At 43.6% G+C, this 19,511-nt stretch overlaps 1 protein-coding gene across 1 annotated transcript in view; it reads left to right on the top strand.

The window, feature by feature from the left end:
- The window catches only part of LOC147027264 (ankyrin-3-like), a 493,469-nt gene that overhangs the window by 138,962 nt on the left and 334,996 nt on the right, over positions 1-19,511 (top strand). The window contains exons 12-14 of the mRNA XM_085883609.1: positions 9,984-10,082; positions 10,187-10,285; positions 10,453-10,551. Of these exons, the coding sequence (XP_085739735.1) occupies positions 9,984-10,082; positions 10,187-10,285; positions 10,453-10,551 (297 nt within the window). The remainder of the gene's footprint in view (positions 1-9,983; positions 10,083-10,186; positions 10,286-10,452; positions 10,552-19,511) is intronic.

Raw genomic sequence — 19,511 nt, 5'->3', positions numbered from 1 at the left:
TTTTTTTATTTATATATATATATATATATATATATATATATATATATATATATATATATATATATACATATATATATATATATATATATATATATACACACACACACAGGGTGTCCCAAAATAATGTACTCACATTTTGGCTCCTTATAACTCATTTAATTTTTCATTTATTTTCAGATCAATTTGACGCTAATAATGGCAGAAGTACGACTCGGTTTTGAAAAAAGAAAATTTATCATAAAGTGCTACTGGAAGCACGAAAACATCATGGAAGTGCAAAGACAATTTAGAAGACATTTTCACAAAGATCCACCAACGCGACGCACCATTGCTCGCATCCGAGATAAGTTTGAAACAGATGGAACTGTGCGTGACGTCCATAAGGAGCGTTCAGGAAGACCACGGTCATGAACCACCCCCGCAAAGGAAAATCAATTGCTGGAAACCCTCCACCGATCACCACGGAAATCTGTACGACAAATGGCTCGTGAGACAGGAATCCCAAAATCAAGCGCCCATCGCATTTTGAAGCGAATTAATTGGAAAAGTTACATTCCAAAATTAATCCACGCTCTAAATGAAGAGCGGAGAGCTGAATTTTGTGAGTGGTACCTGGGCAAATGCGAAGAAGATGCAGCATTTCCATCCAAAATTGTTTGGAGCGATGAGGCCAGCTTCAAGTTAAATGGCTCAATTAACTGACACAATTGCACCTACTGGGCTCCTGACAATCCAAATGTTACTATGGAACACCATTTAAACTAGCCAGGGGTTACAGTGTGGTGTGGGATATCACCATTGGGCATCCTAGGGCCATTCTTTTGTGACCAAACTGTCACTGGGGATGTTTACTTAAACTTGCTGCAGGAATCCGTCCGTCCACATGTCAAAGAGATATTTGGTGACGAAGAGATTTACTTTCAGCAAGATGGAGCACCTCCACACTACCACCGTGATGTAAGGGCCTATCTCGAAGCAACTTTTCCAAACAGATGGATTGGGTGAAGAGGTAGTGTTGAATTCCCTGCGCGCTCCCCAGACCTCACTCCAATGGACTTCTTTTAATGGGGATATCTCAAAGATAAGGTTTACGGCCCAAAACCAGCAACAGTCGATGAGCTGAAAGAGGAAATTGAAAGACAATGTCTTGCAGTTCCAAATGAAATGATTCGTAACGCTGTTGAATCCATTGGTCCGCGTTATCGGCTGTGTTTGGAACGTGATGGTCGTCAGTTTGAACATTTGTAAACATGCATTTATCCATTTATACATTTAACCATTAATCTTGTTTCTAAGTCAATAAACAACGCATTTATTATCATTTAAAGAGTGAGTACATTTTTTTGGGACACCCTGTACATGCACGTGTGTATGTGTGTGTGTGTGTGTGTATATATATGTATATATATATATATATATATGTATATATATATATATATATATATATATATATATATATATATATATATATATATATATATATATATATATATATATATATATATATATATATATATATATATCTACATATATATATATATATATATATATATATATATATATATATATATATATATATATATATATATATATATATATATAAATGAGTACCAGTATACTGGGCCGGTGTATACCCCGGTTAAAATAGGTGTACCATATCCCTGTGTCGTAAGAGGCGACCAGGGTTGCGTCAGGAAGGGCATCCGGCGTAAAACATGTGCCAAATCACTATGCGGATCGGATGATCCGCTGTGGCGACCCCTAACGGGAGCAGCCGAAAGGAGAAGAAGAAGATATATATATATATATATATATATATATATATATATATATATAGATATATATATATATATAGATATATATATATATATATATATATATATATATATATATATATATATATATATATATATATATATATATATATATATAACGAGGACTGGTGGCGGTGCCTGTTTGCTTGCTCTGGATGAGCTTGGAAGGGGGGGGGAGAGCGAGCAGGGGTGGGGCGGATAGAGTGACGCCTAACCAATCAATGCTATGCACTCTGGGAGGGGGTGGGAGTGAGAAGGATGGACAATTGAGAAGGGAATTGGGGAGGGGTTTTGGGAGGAGGAAAATATGAGGGACTTGAGGAGGGAATGGGGGGGGGAAAGAGTTCTCGACTTGTGTTTGGTTGTGGGAATTGTGTCGAGGGGGGGGGGTGAGATCGAACGAAATGGGGTACGTGAAAACAGCATGCCGAGACCACCCGGAGATGTCAGTGAGGGGTGGGAAAGGGAAGGCAGCGTGAGGGTTGGGAAAGGGAAGGCAGCATGATGGGTGGGAAATGGAAGGCAGCATTTGAGGTTTGGAAGTGAAGGCGGCATGAGGGGCAGCGAATTGAAGGCAGTGTGAGGGAACGGATGGCAGACGTGCAGTGGAACGTTAATTACAATTCATGCCATCTCATCAAAATGATTCTGTATAGAATAACAGTGAAGATGGAAACAAAATAATGTCTGAAATACATTTTCTACCGGTCATAATATAAATACCGCCCAGACACATCCGGAGATGAACACTGCCCAGCCAATTCCAGAGACAACCACCACCCGGACACGTCCGGAGACTGACGACCATCTCTTAATCCAAGCTGAGTTTCAAAATATACACTGGAGAATTGCTGCTGAGGTCAACTCCGCAGTTTAAATTTTGAAACTCGCCTCAGGTTTAGAGAATCTGGAGCTCATCTAATGTGCGGAAATGAAATGGAAGCACAAATGCTGCTGTCTGGGTGTTTTAAGCATTTTGATGTGTCCAGCGATTTGTCGGTATGATGATCAGGTATTTAGTCATATGAGTGAGGAAATTGAAAAAAAAATCATCAGCGTTTTTCTTATTTCGAAACTGTTGTGGCCTGTTCAAAGTTAAGGCCTTCTTGAGCAGGTCGAAGAACATGGCAAATTAAGACCCCGGCTTGCTGACAGAGGGCTGACTCGGGCTTGATAATGGATAATTAAATAAGCCCATTAATTATCTTTAAAAGGGCGGTATAAATTAAACGAAACACCCAATATTCACTCCTGCTCTCCCTTGGAGTTCCCCTTCGCATGCATGCAAAGTTTGGAGGGTGCTAGGTTTCATTGTTTTGGAGTTATGGAGGACACACACACACACACACACACACACACACACACACACACACACACACACACACACACACACACACACACACACACACACACACACACTTGTTATTATTGATTTGTGTCCATAGTCGAGGCTCGTGGAAGAGCTAGCACAAGTACACTGAATGGATCAGGATGCAGCATAACAAAAGGAACAAAAAAGAGAGGAGGAAACACCAACAGCAGAGCCGAAGTCCAAGACCTGGAGAGGCAGGTAAATAGTGGCAAAACAAATAAGACAAATACCACTAACCTTTTGAAATGGTAGTTGATCTACCGGGAATAAAAGAAGAGTTAACGTTTCGGGTTTTACCCTTCGTCAGAACAAGAAAAGAGAGAATGGGAAGGGTTGTACTGAATTTAGTGATCATATTCCTCCCATTCTCTGTTTCCTTTTAATGATTAAGGGTAAAGCCCGAAACGCCAATTCTTCTTTTATTCACGGCAGATGAAATACCATTTTAAAAGGTTAGTGGTATTTATTTTATTTGTTTTGCCTTTGTTTGCCACCCACGCAGACCGCTGATGTTGTGCTGAATTTTGCAATGATATTCTTTCTTTCAGACAAACGATGGGTGTGGGGAAAATTTGGGGCAGGAGAGAATGCAAGGGGTGTACAGTAGGATGGATACAGAAGGGAACTCTCAGGAAGAAAAAACTAGAATTTGGAAGGAATGTAGGAGGGATTGTTGTGGCCTGTTCAAAGTTAATTATATTAAATTTACCAGTTACCAATTACCTCACTTACCAGTTCCAAATTATAATTCAAAGTGGGGTTGGTGGGGGCTTATCAAGGGTATGAAATATTGTCCTGCCCACTGGGTCTGCCCCTACCTGGACAGATGGCCAAAGATTCTCTGAGATTATGGTGTGCAGGAAGGCAATGGTGGCAAAGGGATGGAGGCACATGGGTTGTACTCAAACCCATGACAGGTACATGGACATCAGCAACTTAAATGATGATTTAACAAACATAAAATGAACAATTATATTGGAAACAAATTAACACGTGAGGTAACCTAAATCTAATTTTGAGGCACCTCCACACAGACATAAATTCAAACAAGGGGACAGAATAAAACAATGAAAAATAATCCCTCCTTTATTTCCGCACTTAGGTTCGGGTCGACGAATGAGTTTCAGTGTCTTGAAAGTCACCAAACCGCTTCATCACGGCGTGGGAAAATGCGCCCAAAATGGCACGCAGCCGCTCTCTGGTGGGCAAACATAAGGGAGGAAATTCAGGCGGCGATGCGATAATGCCCCGGCTCAGAGACGGCCGTGCATCTTCTTGCATCGATCGTCCTCACCGACGCCGCTGCTTTGCAGAATAGCGCAGTCTCTCTCCCCCAATAGCTCAACATGTGGCTTTGGTGCTGGTTCCACACAGTTCTGCCCAACAGTCGATGGCCGGCTTCTTGCTCCTAAACGCCAGCCAATTTGCCTCAGCATGAACACAAGAATCGCGCAGCCATTTCGTTGTGCTGAGAGGAGAGTAAAAACGAGATCCTCTTTCGATCGTGTCCTTCACCAACTCTGTCCTTTCCGTTGTCCTTTTAGAACACTGATTCTATCTCAATCCTCCCGTCTCTGCCGAGCCTTCTGCCTCACTGGCTTTTGTCTTTTCTTTCTGGTCATGTTCTGACCACCAATTCTATCCAAACGTGTTTTTTTTTTTTTTTGTATACCTTGGTCGAGGCTCGTATGAGAGCTAACACACAACTCACAGCAAGGAGGCATGAGACAAGAGGGGCGGGAGTGGAAGGGACAAAACAGTGGGGAACAGACACATTAGGTGAACTGTGGAAGGGAGAGGGATGGGGATGGGACGGGGAACATGGCGAAGAGAAGATGGACATTACAGGGACTTTCAGGAAGGGAAGCAGGAGAATTGAAAGAAGTGGGCTTGGGTGGATTATTGGGGGTAGAAAAGATCGGGGATTTGGATGGGGGAAGATAAGAGGTGGTGGTGAACAGCTGTTTTGAAAGCCTGGAGGGAAGAATGGGAAAGAATAGAGTGAGGAAGTTTATTCCAAAGGTGGGAAAAAAGAGGAATGAAAGAGTGAAGATGAGCAGTGATTCGTGATTTTGGTAGTTTTACCAGAAGGGGGTTGTTGGCGGACCTTGAGCGCCCTGTGGAAATGTGGTGGGGACAAATCGCAGAGAGAGCAGGGGGGCAAGGCTGGAGAGGAGTCGGTAGAAGACAGAAAGACCACCGACCAACCTGCGGTGATTGAGTGAGAGGCCCAAAGACTCAGCTTCATTGCGGGAGATGCCGATGATCTTAAATGCCCTGGTTTCGACAGCGTGAAGCCGAGAAAGGTGGGAGGCAGGAGCACCAGCCAAGAGGGGAGAGCAGTACTCCATCAGGCTACGGACAAAAGCTTTGTAAGTGGTCAGGAGCTCAAGAGGGCCGAGGAAGGACTTGGCACGACGGAGGATTCCCAGTCGGCGACTGGCTTTTGAGGCGAGGTTGGAAATGTGACTTTCCCAGGAAAGGTCATGGCAGATAGTGAGACCCAGAAGCTTGAAAGAAAAGACTTCTTCCAGAGGATTGTTGAGAAAGTGGATGGGGGGGTTTTTCTAAACGGTCCTTTCGAAGAGACATAGTGAGAGTGTGAGATTTGTCTGGATTGAAAGACATGTTCCATATGTTGGACCAGTTTGTGATTTTATCCAGATCTGCAGTGAGCGAAGAAGCTGCTGCTTGCCGGTCTGAGGGATGACAGATGGTACGGCAGAGGGTGGAGTCATCGGCAAAGAGAAATAGAGGATTTTCCAGAGAGTCCGAGAGATCATTGATGAAAACCAGAAAAAGAACAGGGCCCAGAACGCTACCTTGAGGAACTCCAGCCTGCACAGGAAGAGGGGATGAATGAACTCCATTTAGGGCCACACGTTGACTGCGACAGGAGAGGAAGTCTGCGAGCCATGAGTGGAGATGGCCTTGAATACTATGGGAAGAGAGTTTGGTGAGTAGGGCAGGGTGCCAGACTGTGTCAAAAGCACGTGATATGTCCAGGGATACGGCTCGGATTTCCTGTCTGGCATTGAGGACCTCCATCCATTGATGGGAGAGCAGAAGCAGCATATCCAGGGTAGAGTGACCTGGTCTGAAACCAAATTGATGATTGGAAATCAAGCCATTGGAGAAGAGGAAGGATTTCATGTCCGAAGCGATGATGGATTCCATCACCTTGCTGATGATTGGGAGAAGGCTGATTGGTCTGTAGTTACAGGGATCTGTTTTTGCACCTTTTTTATGCAGGGCAGTGATGTTAGCAGATTTCCAAGCAGATGGCAGTTGACCTTGGGCAAATGAGAGGGTGAATAGAACAGAGAGAGGGTGAGCAAGAGCAGAAGAGCAGGCTTTGAGGACACGTGGGCTGATGCAGTCTGGACCGGTTGCAGAATCTGACTCGAGGTTTGAAAGCAAGCTCTCCACCTTGTCAGGAGAAAAGGATACAGAGTCCAGGGACAGTTGGGTGCGACTGGGTAAAGTGGGTAGAGATAGTGATGGGTTTAGGACACAAGATTTAGCTGCAAACACCGAGTTTAGACATTCAGCTTTATCACGTGTGGAATCAGCAGTGCGGCCATTTGAGGTAAGGGAGGGATGGAGGGGGAACATACACCAGAAACAGATTTGATTAAACGCCACCAGGATTTTGAGGAGGGAGAGAGGTTTGAGAGTTCAGACTTGAGATGAGAAAGATGTTGTTTTCTGGCTCTCCTGAGGGTAGATACACACTTGTTCCGAGCTTTGTGGAAAGAACTGACATTGCCCTCAGTTGGGTTTGCTTTCCATGAGGCAAAGGCAAGTTGTTTCAGGACAACTGCCTCGCCACAAGCTTCAGTAAACCAAGGGCGGGAGGAAGGGTAAGACAACTGAACACGTGAGGGGATAAATCTGTGCATGAGGGAGAGCAAGTTTCTTTGAAAGAATTCCCAGGATGAGTTGATGTTTGAGAAAGTAGTGATAGGAGACCAGTCTGTAAGTTTGATGGCTGCTCGGAGACCCTGCCAGTCGGCTTGAGTGAAATGTCAGACTCGACGGCGGTGAGGTGGTTCTCTGATAACAGCCAGAGAGATGTCCACTTTGACAAGGACGTGGTCAGAAGAACCAATTGGAGCGAAGGAAGAGCAGCAGATATTGTCAGGGAAATTTGTCAAAATCAGATCCAGAAGAGATGGAGTACCATTGGTTGAGATCCGGGTCGGGAAGTTGACCGATTGAGTCAGTCCCAATGAGTCGCAGAAAGCTTTTGCTGAGGTGCCATGGCAGGTGAGAGAGGTACCCACACCTAGCCAACTGGCGTGATGACAATTGAAGTCACCACATAAGAGGAAGAGAGAGTTTGGATGAGAAGATAGAAGATGGTCCATGTTTTCAGATAGTGAGGTGTAGATGGAGTCATCACTGTTCGGTGGACGGTACAGTACACATATAAACATGAGGTGGGAGTGGAGGGGAAGCCGAAGCCAGAGGTATTCCTGGGGGTGTGGGGGAGTGAGAGCAGTGCATGGAGAGAGAGGAATAGAGTCTTTGATGAAGAGAGCAACACCTCCACCAGGACGAGGCTCAGGTCTGTCATACCGTAAGAGGGAGTAACCAGGGAGAGATACTTGGGAGTCAGACACGTCTTGGGAGAGGAAAGTTTCTGTTAGGCAGATAATGTCTGGTTTGTCAGTGGCAACCTGTATGTAAAGATCTGAAAGGTTTGAGCGAAGGCCCCGGATATTTGAGGTCCACACTTTTAATGAAGAGGTAGGGGAGGAGGCTTTGGGTGCAGGAGGTGGAGGGGGAGGGGGAGGGTAGGACAAGGGACGAGAGGTGTGAGGCAAGGAGGGTTGCTGAAAGAGTGTGGGGTATTGCAGAATAGCGAGGGGAGGGGGCCGAATGAGGAGGAGAAAAGGCTCTGTGGTGCAGGGGGAGAGGGGGGACAAGAGACAAGGAAGAAGGCAGTTGAGGATTTGAGGAGGTGGAGTGAAGAGATGGAGGTGAGAGGGCAGTGGAGGGAGGCAGGTTGGTGGATGAGAGGGGGGGCAACTTAGAGAAGGAAGAGTGAGGGGGATGAAAGGTGGGAGAAAGGTGAGGGGGGAATTTTTGAGAGAGGTGAGAGGGAGGCATGGAGGGAGAAGAGTGGGATGGTTGCTTTGAGAGTGTGAGTGAGGGGTGAGGGGGGTGAGTTGGCACTGAAGTTGGAAAAAAAATAATGGTTGTTGGAAAGCGAGCATCCATGGCAAACGTTGCCACAAAGCGGGGCGATCGTGTTTCTCTCCTCCTGCCATGAGCAGCTTCCCTGTTCTCTTTGAAACGTGCTCCTCTTCCTCCTACTAATGTCATGCCCATTAATCATCAGCCTCGGGGGCGTGACTAGCTGGGACAAAGCTTGGAAGGCAGGGCTTCTTGCCTGCTTGGACGTGTGGTATTATCATGGCTGTTGTTGTTATGAAAACGTAATTATTTTATTGCTGGCTTGTAAATGCAAAAACTAAGAAAAGGTCACAGGGGGCAATTACATACTGGGGGAAATTGTCTTTAGTCCCTATCTCATTAACACAGCACCCCCCCCCCCCACCACCCCTCTCCCCTAATGTGGTGACAAGTAACACTTAAGCTCACAGTTTCCCAACTTAATTTACTTTGAGATGTCTCCTACACATCCACGGACCAAGCAACTCTATTCAATCCTAACGGTCCTATGAAATTTCTCCATATACCCCACAAATATAACAATATCATGGTTTTGGATTGGGGATATGCCTGGTGTTGGCTTAATGGTTAGGGTGGTGGGCTTAGGAACCGAGTATCCTGAGTTCAAATCCCACTCGGCTGTTGAATTAATACCAGGTGGGGTTGACTCTGCCTGTCATCCTTCCGAGGTCGGCAAAATGAGTGCCAGCATGCTGGTATCCTGTGTCGGAGTGGCGACCCGTCCAGGATTGTGCCCAATAGCCAAGGAGACTGCTTCGGCAGCACCAACGCTCTGCACAGAGTATGGTCCCAGTGGATGGATGGATGGATTGGGGATGATCTGAGATGGTGGTGAACAGCTGTCTTAAAGACCTGGAGGGGAGAATGACATTGGAGAGGATGTGGAAGTTGATTCCACAGTTGGGAAAAAAGAGGAACAAATGATTGAAGGAAAGTATTGATCCTGGATTTAGGAAGTTTCATCAGAAGTGGATTGACGGTGGACCGTGTGAGTCCTGCAGAAACCTGAGTGGGGCGGGTGGAAGGTGGTAGACAAAGCACGGAAAGAGCAGAGGGTACAAGACCATACAGGAGGCGGAAGAAGAGAGAGTCCACCAACCCGTCTGCGATGGCAAACTGATAGGCCCATAGACTCATCTTGATCATGGGAGATTCCCATAATCTTGAAGACCTCAGTTTCCACGGCATCAAGCTGAACAAGGTGTAAGGCAGAGGCACCGCCTCAGAGGGGAGAGCAGTACTCCGAGCTGCGGATGTATAACTGTGGTGTATAAGAGTGATGCATAAGACTGTTTCAATAGCACAAAACTTCCGGAAGTTTTATTAACGATCTTTAAGTTAATTATTTTATTAAAATTGAAGTATATACTTGAATAATGCATGGAGTTTTGTCTTCTATGCACTGTCTAGTAAATGTCTGTGGTAGAAACACCACTGTCATGCAGAAATGCAAACTTAATATCAATCTCCATGATTGGTCCTGCACCTTCGACAAATATGGATGTGCCTGCACAACTTTGGTTCATATTCGCTCAACTTCCAATAACATTGTATCGTTGTCATGATTTACTTTATTGCATCCTTTCTTTTCACAGAACGGTTTCACTCCACTACACATCGCCTGCAAGAAGAACCGTGTGAAAGTAATTGAGCTCCTCTTGAAGCACTTAGCCTCTATCCACACAACAACTGAGGTGAACTGAGTTTGCACCTCTTTGGAGGTTTCCCATACATAGAGCAAACAATCCTTGTTTTCTTATGCGTGTATCCCCATTGGCTTTTCTGATCCCTTTCATAGTCGGGACTCACTCCAATCCATGTAGCAGCTTTCATGGGTCATCTGAATGTTGTACAGCTTCTCCTGCAGAATGGAGCATCATGCAATGTCACCAATGTGGTGAGTGTGGGAGCAGGTGCAGGCTTATTCAATGCTTCCTCACTACAGCTCTCTCCCATCGTGCACTTTGCCATTAATGGTGTAATTAAATACTGAGTGACGATATGGTTTACTCTCCTCTGTGAATTCTTCATTGACAGCTAATTATTTTGGTTTGGTTTTCCTAGCGTGGTGAAACCCCTCTTCACATGGCTTCGCGTGCTGGTCAGCTGGAGGTGGTCAAGACGTTGCTCCAGAATGGAGCACGGGTGGATGTCAAAGCCAGGGTGGGAATTGGGATGTGAAAAAAACATTTAATACCATTGAGTTTACATATCATCTTAAATGTACGACAAACTGTGGTGTCTGCCAGTGCGTTTGTCTGTCTCCCATTTACGGTGATCGCTTCCAGCACTGTTTGAAAAGCTGCTGATTGGTTATTTTGCATTTTTATTTCACTTTTCTTGATGCAATATAGTCAGTCACTTTATTATCCCTTTCAATAATCTTTAAAATCACCATGAACATCTGGATTAAAGTAGATTTAATACAGACCTTCATAGAGTAACACACAATTTAAAATAGATATAGTTTGCCCTCTTTTTCGACAAATCTAACCTCTGCTGTCCGATGCTGTAAAACCATGAGTGCAACTCAATTAACCTTTCTAAACTCCAGAAATAATTTAAGCTGCTAGGTTACCGTAACCCAAACTTTTCCGTCACTGGGAATGGGTACTTTTGCTTGTCAATTATAACGTTGTTTTGCAATGTGTGATGGTGGTGTATGTAGTGCATTGATTTGTTTTTATTCATGAATTTAATAATATGGAAGCTTTGTACAATTTTACTCTTTTAACCAGGAATACGTTGGCAAATATAAACGTGAAGGAGGCATTTACTGACAAAATAGTTTGCACCATCTCAAGAGGATTCATGTTCTGAAAGTATAAAATGAGTGTGACGATCAAAATCAAATGACTTCTCTAATTCACAATTTCATCAATTTGTCGAGTTTGGAATATGTGGCTAAGAAATTTAAGACTTGGCATTATGTATTTGAATATATGTATTCAACAATTATATATTAAGATAACTTTTTGTAAAACATGGTGGTTTAAATTGGACATTGATTTATTAACATCAATGTAATGTGCCTTTTTTGGGGATAAAATGCAAACCATCCATGCAGTTTACAATTTGGGCAAAAACCACAAACTTCAATGACTGATGTCATTCGGCGTAATATAGAATGTACTGTCCGACTTGAATCACCATTTGAAGTGAGACGCTCACTGATTGTATCAGGTTGCACTCCATTTTTAATATGTTGTCCTGTAAGTATTTCTGGGATGTGCAATGCGCATGAGCATGCTCCTCTGAGTGGACATTGCTCAGTTTCTTTCAAAATATAGTAATATTAAACACCTGCAATGAAGCCCTTTCAAATGAGAACACCAAAGGTGTAAAATCTCCAACAATTTGTTTGTAAATGGTTTGTGCCAATCAATATACAGTACATGATATTTGTATTCTGCTAAAACATAACGACATGTTTTACCGCCTTGCAGAACGAGCGTGCACTGCTGAAGCCTGATCACTAAACACAAACAATTATACTGAGATAGCTGCATAGCACTGCGACAGGAATTACTCCCTTTTTTGGCAAAAAAGACTATATATACATATATATATATATATATATATATATATATATATATATATATATATATATATATATATATATACATATATATTTTGTTACGAATCTACCGCCCGCCCAGCATGCGAACAGCCGCTTTAGCCAATGACTGCCGTCTCGCCCACCGGATGGACAATTCAGTCGCGACTTTCCGAAACCGCCGAAAACGAGTCATGGGTGTGCTCCAAGCGCACACCACGGCCTCGTCATCACTCTACCCGCGCACGACAGGGTCAATCGCCGAATTATCGATATACCTAAGTATTCGTGCAGGCAGACTATCGAGAGACCGTACCTCAACGAAGGCCTGCTTGGACACGAACCACTTTAGCGGTTCGTTCCATTCTGGGATAACCGAGCGGTGTAGTATCGCCAGGCCTTGTTGGACCCAATTCTTTTATCGGCTATTAAAAAGCCCGCTATTATTCCGAGAGCAATACGGCGGTTAAATGGGGAAAGAGGACACAACGAACGGGTTAACATTCACACAAGGACATTTATTTATAAAGTGACACGTACAGTAATGCAATGAAATTGGCGGGAAGGGACAAGACACGAACAAGGCAAAGCACTACAACCGTCTATTAATATTATTCACAAGCACTTACACAGTTCTACTTGCGGGACACGGCGGCACAACATTCACACAAATAAACCAAGAAAAGACCCCCTCAGAGACAAGGGGGTCAGACTGGACCCGTAGGCCTTTATTACGTGGGACTTGGCGGACCGAAGGAGTCCCACAAGACCGTTGCAGTTTACCTCCACCCTCGTGGTGTCTCGCCAGGCCCTGGTTCGGCAACCCTCGGTGGCCCTGCCCGTACTCTGCTGGACTCCGCCCGTCTCTTCAACGGCGATACGGCTGGCGACTCCTCTCCGGCTCAACCAGCGCCTCCGTCAACCAACGAGAGGCTGACAGACTCCACTGCACTCCCAGACTGTAGCTCGACTCTGCTCCCAGACCTCCACAATTCCACACTCCTGACTCCCCTCTGACTGAACACCAACGCGGCGCTCTGTTCTCCATTCTCTCTATGCAGCTCCCACTCCCACCAAGACCAGCGCGCCCTCAGTGACTGACGCTCCAAAAACTGAACGCCAACGCGGCACTCCGTTCTCCGTTCTCTCCACGCAGCTCCCACTCCCACCAAGACCAGCGCGCCCTCACTGACTGATGCTCCACCGACTGAACGCCAACGCGGCGCTCCGTTCTCCATTCTCTCCACGCAGCTCCCACTCCCACCAAGATCAGCGCGCCCTCACTAACTGATGCTCCACCGACTGAACGCCAACGCGGCGCTCCCTTCTCCGTTCTCTCCACGCAGCTCCCACTCCCACCAAGACCAGTGCGCCCCACGGCCTCTCAACTCGCCCTTTTATCTTGATGGCGCATCGCCCTCCCTTCGCGGTGCGCGGTGGAGGAAAATTCCCGGAGAGGAGTCGGGTTTTCATACGTTTAGTAACCGTCACTTCTGTTTACCAGTTTCGAGGGGAAATTCCTAGAAGTGTGTTATTGGAGCTTCTTCTTGTTCTCCATGGCATAGATGTTATTCGCTGCAGTGAGGTTGGTGGTGTGGTTGTTTGTTGTGGCGGCGTGGCCGGTGGTTGGCGTTGTGGTTGAGATGGTAGTTAGGTGATTGGCAGGGTGGAGAAGGTGGTGAGGCGATGTTGTGGGTATAGTGGTGAGGATGGCGTGGTTTGTTGAGGTGCGGGTGTGGTTGTGGAAAGGCCGTTGGTATGAAACGGTTGTTGAGAGCGATGTTGGTGGTGGTGGTTGGTGTGAAGCGGTTGATCCATAATAACGATAGCAAAAGAATAATGGCTAACTCAAAGATCACAGCCCTGATAACACGAAAAATTCCCTTTAAACATCGGTGGGGAAATCTATCTGAACACACACTTAGCGATATAACTGATCTTGGGGATATCCTTTCTGGTGTCCTGTGAATTTCCACAGCCCTAACAATATATATGTATGTGTATATATGTACTGTATATATGTATGTGTATATATGTATATTTGTATTTGTATATATATATATATATATATATATATATATATATATATATATATATATATATATATATATATATATATATATATATATATATATATATATATCATAGACTCCTATAGAGAAAGACTGGAACCTCCCATGCTCGGGGTTTGTAACTTGAGTCTGAAGGATTAACTTGAGTCCGGGGCTAAAATGACTTCTAGAAGGGCTGGAGACACGATCTCGGGATCCGTACAGGGGTTTTTGAGGACGGCGAGTTCAATAGTGTCATTTTCAACACCACCTGAGGTCATCTTCAAGGTCAAAAGGTCATATATCATGGTCATATTACTGAATTTTGGTATTTTTTGCCCGTTTTTGTGTGTAACTCGTAAACGGTGAGAGATGGCTGATTGTAATAAGATGCAAGTGTGTGGAGCTGTCAAACTTTGATATTTATTGTCATATATCGTATTACATAAACATTATATGCATGTCACAACACTATGCCTATTACAACTATGTCTGTCTATCACCAGTTGGAGAGCTTTTCTTGCCTCCTGAGGCATCCCAAAGCTTTTTATTTGTCACTTACATTGAGGACATGAGCTTTCAAGAGAATGTTAGCTAAAGTAGAACATGCAGCATTACTACTATCTGAAGGTGCATCTACAGAGGATAACAGCTCAGCAAAATGAAATCGGCAACGCATTTTTGTCTTGTCATACAAATTATAGGCATTATGTACAAAAAAGGCAGTTGATATAGTCGGCACACTCAATCCACCTCTATTCAAATTATCAAGAAACTCAGATGACACCTCGTTACCATCTTCATCATCAATGATCTCCTCCATACTAGTGCTCTCGCCATATTTCTGAACAAGGTGTCCGGCCAAATAAACTACTTTATGCTTAAGGGCATCGTCAGACCCCAAGAGATCCTGAGTGTCTTGAGGAGTAATCTCGTCAATGAGTTCACTTCACTCATCTGGATTTCTGGAAGTTGTACAGTTCTTGTCGTAATCAATCACACGAGAACTAGATTCGGGCATAATGTCATGCTTAATGAGTGTTTGCAAAGTTACAATTTTAGCTGCAGCCATAATGTCAACTACGTCAATGTAGAAGTTTCCACCGCTTCTTTGCCTGGCTTGGCCGAAAAAAACTTTTCCAAGGCTTCATCTGCAAATATAGCAGGAAGAACATAGTCAAAGTCTTTCTCTGCCAGAAGCAATTTGGCAGCATCCACATTATTACGTGTGGACACAGTGAAGGCTTCAGCTTCCGACCACCACCTCCTTGCCATGCGCAGGTAGATATAATTTGGCAGGCCTGCTCCAGCCTCGTGAAACTTGTACAGTCTGCTGTCCAAGGCTGTCTGGATTTGTCGCGCAGATGGATAGCTGAGAAACGGTCTTTCACGTTCATCATCTTGAACCACTCACTCATTATCTGAGTGAAGATGATTGTGCCTTCGCTGATGCTCAGTTAATCCTTGAAGGTCTTTAAAGCAGCGACAGTCTTGTCATTGAACACTTGGCATACCAATGGTACGCTCTGGCGTTGAAGGGGCTTGGGGAAAACAGCGGTGTGCGTCAGCTTGGTAAAGCGAATAGGAGTAGCCCGGTCGATCTCATAAACTTTCTGAATATCACTCCATTAAGCTTTGTACTCATTACCATCTACGACAAATGAGAGTGTCTTGCCATCAACAGTAATCCAGTTGTTGCGAACATTTTTGAAGATGTGCACGTAGTCATACACGAAGAACATAGATTGCTCATGAATTGACAGCACTTGGCAACTTCCTGGTCCTCCAAGTTTTGAATAAACACTGCAGTTGGTATTGCAATTGTCACATATCAAAGAAATCACAGTATCGCCAGCACCAACTACAGCTGATGCAGCTTCGATAAGGAGTTCCTTCAGCTGATTGGCAGTTAGTTTTTTGCAGAGCAAAATGCGTAGAATATAGCGTGGACCACGGAAATGGCAGACAACTTCAACAACCATAGCATGTGAAGCAAGCATTTTGTGTTTACCACCCACTGCTGCATTTTGAGCATATCCTACAACATGCCCTCCAGAAAATCGCAATGTCTCGACCAGCTTTACCTCGTCAAACATTAAATTGACCAAACGCTGCTGTGGTTTAAGCTGGTCGAACAAGGTTTTGAGGTTGGAGTCCTGCTGACTACTAGCAAGCATCCTTTTTACCTTTTTTTGTTGATGGTAGAATGATTAAGCCGGATCGACGAATCATTTTGTATGCACTCGGTGATATGTTGTGAAGCTGCATTGCGAAAATCATTGTATCAGAATCAAATCGGCGACGATCAAGAGGTTCAAACATAAGATGCAGCTGCGACAGAAGAAAGGTGAAATGAGGAAGCTCGTGTGCCTCAGTCATCCAACAGAGCTGACTTATTACAAGCTGAAGAATTTCCTTGCTTGTGCATTCATAGATGTTTACCTGGTCAGTTATGGATCTTATCTGGGACCATTTTGAAAGCAGCCTGTTCTTCTGCAAAGGAAAAAGTCGTTTTGGCACCTCAATGCCATCTTTCTCAACTCTATTGAAGAATAAAAATCCAAAAGGTGAGTGAACTTGTTGGAAATGAAAGAACTGCTTGAAGGTTTGTCCAGTCGCATCAGTTCTTGATAGGTAAAGGTTTTCCTGGTCTTTTATGACGTTAAAGCCAGGAAAATAGGAGCTGATTTTAGCACAGAAGTGGTCGAAATCTTGGATATTGTCTGCAGCCTCATCAGCTGCCTGCATCTTCTTAGCTCTTGATTCTGATGTAGAAGATGATGTTGGGCATGGGGCTGAGGTCACCTGCTTCAAAGCTGATTTCGGTACTCCAGGAAATATTGATGGAGGTTCTTTGGGTTGTTTGCCACCCCTAACTGACACGCAATCACAATTGAAATGTGTCTCACAAATATACATCTCCTTTAAGCACCTCAAGCTTTCTATCTCATTTGGCATTGCTAATATCCATCTCCTCGGGATCTTTTGGGAAGGATATGACCTTTTCATAAGGCGTCCCATCATAGTTTCCTCGACAACCAAAGTAGCTGCAACGACGTGGCATATTTTCACTAAAGCAGGAAACAACACAAAGATCCTGTGAGATCACCAGCTGGACAGTTTCTCAAAGAGAAACAAAACATACATTAGTTAACGATGATAGAAATCAGCAAGTAGGTGCAGTAGGTGCACAATGTCATGTTTTATTTTAGACTTTACAAAAGTTTTCCTCTATGAGTTTGACACAAAAACGTGCAAAAAAATACCAAAATTCAGTAATTTGACCTTGAAATATGACCTTTTGACCTTGAAGATGACCTCAGGTGGTGTTGAAAATGACACTATTGAACTTGCCGTCCTCAAAAACCCCTATATGGATCCCGAGATCGTGTCTCTCGCCCTTCTCGAAGTCATTTTAGCCCCGACTCAAGTTAATTCTTCAGACTCAAGTTGCAAACCCTGAGATCGTGAGGTTCCAGTCCGTCTATATCGGAGTCTATGATATATGTATATGTATGTGTATGTATATATATATATATATGTATATATATATATATATATATATATATATATATATCTATATATATATATATATATGTAACCCCTGGAAGTCCAGGCCTCGAATACATCTTTGGTTTAAGACATTGATTGGTATAAAGGAAAACTATTGAGGTGAACGGAATAAATTTGAGTCGCATTAATGAAATGTATGAAGTGTGATATTTTCGGAAATAAATTGTATAATTGTTAATTTAAGACGCACCAAGGAAACCATTTGCCCGGAACGTTTGCCGATTGGGTGAGCAATTAAACGTGAATCGACTCACTGATGAAAAAAAAAAAAAAAAAAAAAAAAAACTTCAACAACTTATGACGTCATTTGTCATAGTATGGAATGTACTGACCGAATTGAATCAGCGTTTGAATTTTCACACCTCCATTGTTCTTACTGAATGACAGTTTTGCGAACTTTGCAGGTTTATCTTGCTTCACGTTACACTGCAAATTGACTCATCGATGAATGAAGTAACGAAAAATGGAGAAATTGGCTCAGTTGAGTTATACTCAACATTGACTTCTACTATATGCCGAACAATACCGTAGTGATTTATTGTAACCGACAGAGTACTGCAAAAACAATGAGGAAATATTAATTGGATTAGTAATTAGTAATTCTACGCTTTCTTTGATATTTACGTAGCCTTAAGTTAAGAGTTAACTTTGTTGCGGTGTACGTTTGTACTTTTTTTGAGAGTTTAAACTCCATCCCAATTTTGACCTGATAAAAGTAAAAAGGTATATACCCAACAGCTATATTACATTTTATGTTCACACTTTCACTGAAAACAGGATGTAAGAATAGACCTTATACAGTTTAATCTGACCATCCTGACCTTGTTTGTGTACCTTTTGCTATTACCATTCCTGCATCGTTTTTGCATTTTTCACTGCTTTTGATACTTTCTCGATATTTTGGTGTGTACAAGGTAGTCTGGACATGATATTGTGAACATACTTTGAGATCATTTATTCCATCAAATTTGAGAGCTTCTCATTTGATTTCTATTTCACTCATTTTGGATGATATTAACAAGTTTAATGATAAATGGTGTGTGTGTGTGCGTGTGCGCGTGCGTGCATGTGTTTTAGGCGATGATAATTTGAAGGCACATGTGGTAGTTTCCCACAATATACATAACGTTGGTATCTGTGTGAGCCCACAAGGCTAATTGAATACATTTTCTGTTGAGGGCAGACTATTTCGAAGCCCCAAAAACCACAGCCAAACACTTATGTAATGTGTACTCTGTAGCTTTATTTGCCCTTCAATCGTGACAGAGCAAGGAATGGGAGAGAGAGGAGAGTCCAAAGTCAAGATATGGGATAAAAGGAGCATGAACATTGTCTAAGGGGCCCAGTCTGCTCGTAGAGCTGCTTTTGTACTCGTACTCTATCACACATGGTCAGGATGCAGTAACCCCACTTAATCCAGCAGTCCTGTAGTCCCCATGCCCAAAATGTCCTCTGTAAATGGGAAGGGAAATTCATCATGAAAATGACTGTTGTTTGCACATGGGAGCCCTGGTCCTTCTTTCTGGTGACAAGGCCACAGTTGTAAGCTTAACTGGCCTACAATACTAATTTGTTTCTTTGCCATCAGCCTTTCAAACTGCTCGCTGTTGAGCACTTGCCTCGTCCCCTGTATGAATCTCAACCACTTGGATCTGTCACCGCACCCAAGGTGCAGCCCTTTCTGTGTTACTGCAGCTCACTCCCTTGATCACTTCTGCATCGGTCTACAGCCTGTGTGCGACTTTACCTGTGCTCATTCAAGTGCACATACTGACTGTGCTGCCACATGGCCACTCATCCCGAACCACACCACACCCTGACCATCATATTTCGCGACAGTATGCCTTAAAATTATAGTGTCTCAAATTAAATAAATAGTTAATCGAAGACTATTGGTTCGAGGAAATGAGTTGAATGAGTCTTCACTCAAAGTGTTTATTACT

The sequence above is a fragment of the Eptatretus burgeri genome, chromosome 5, assembly GCF_056783735.1.
Source record: "Eptatretus burgeri isolate ZD-2024b chromosome 5, Ebu_testis_v1, whole genome shotgun sequence".
Lineage (NCBI taxonomy): Eukaryota > Metazoa > Chordata > Myxini > Myxiniformes > Myxinidae > Eptatretus > Eptatretus burgeri.
Note: the sequence above shows the minus strand (reverse complement) of the source record. Positions and strands in the feature narration are given on the sequence as shown.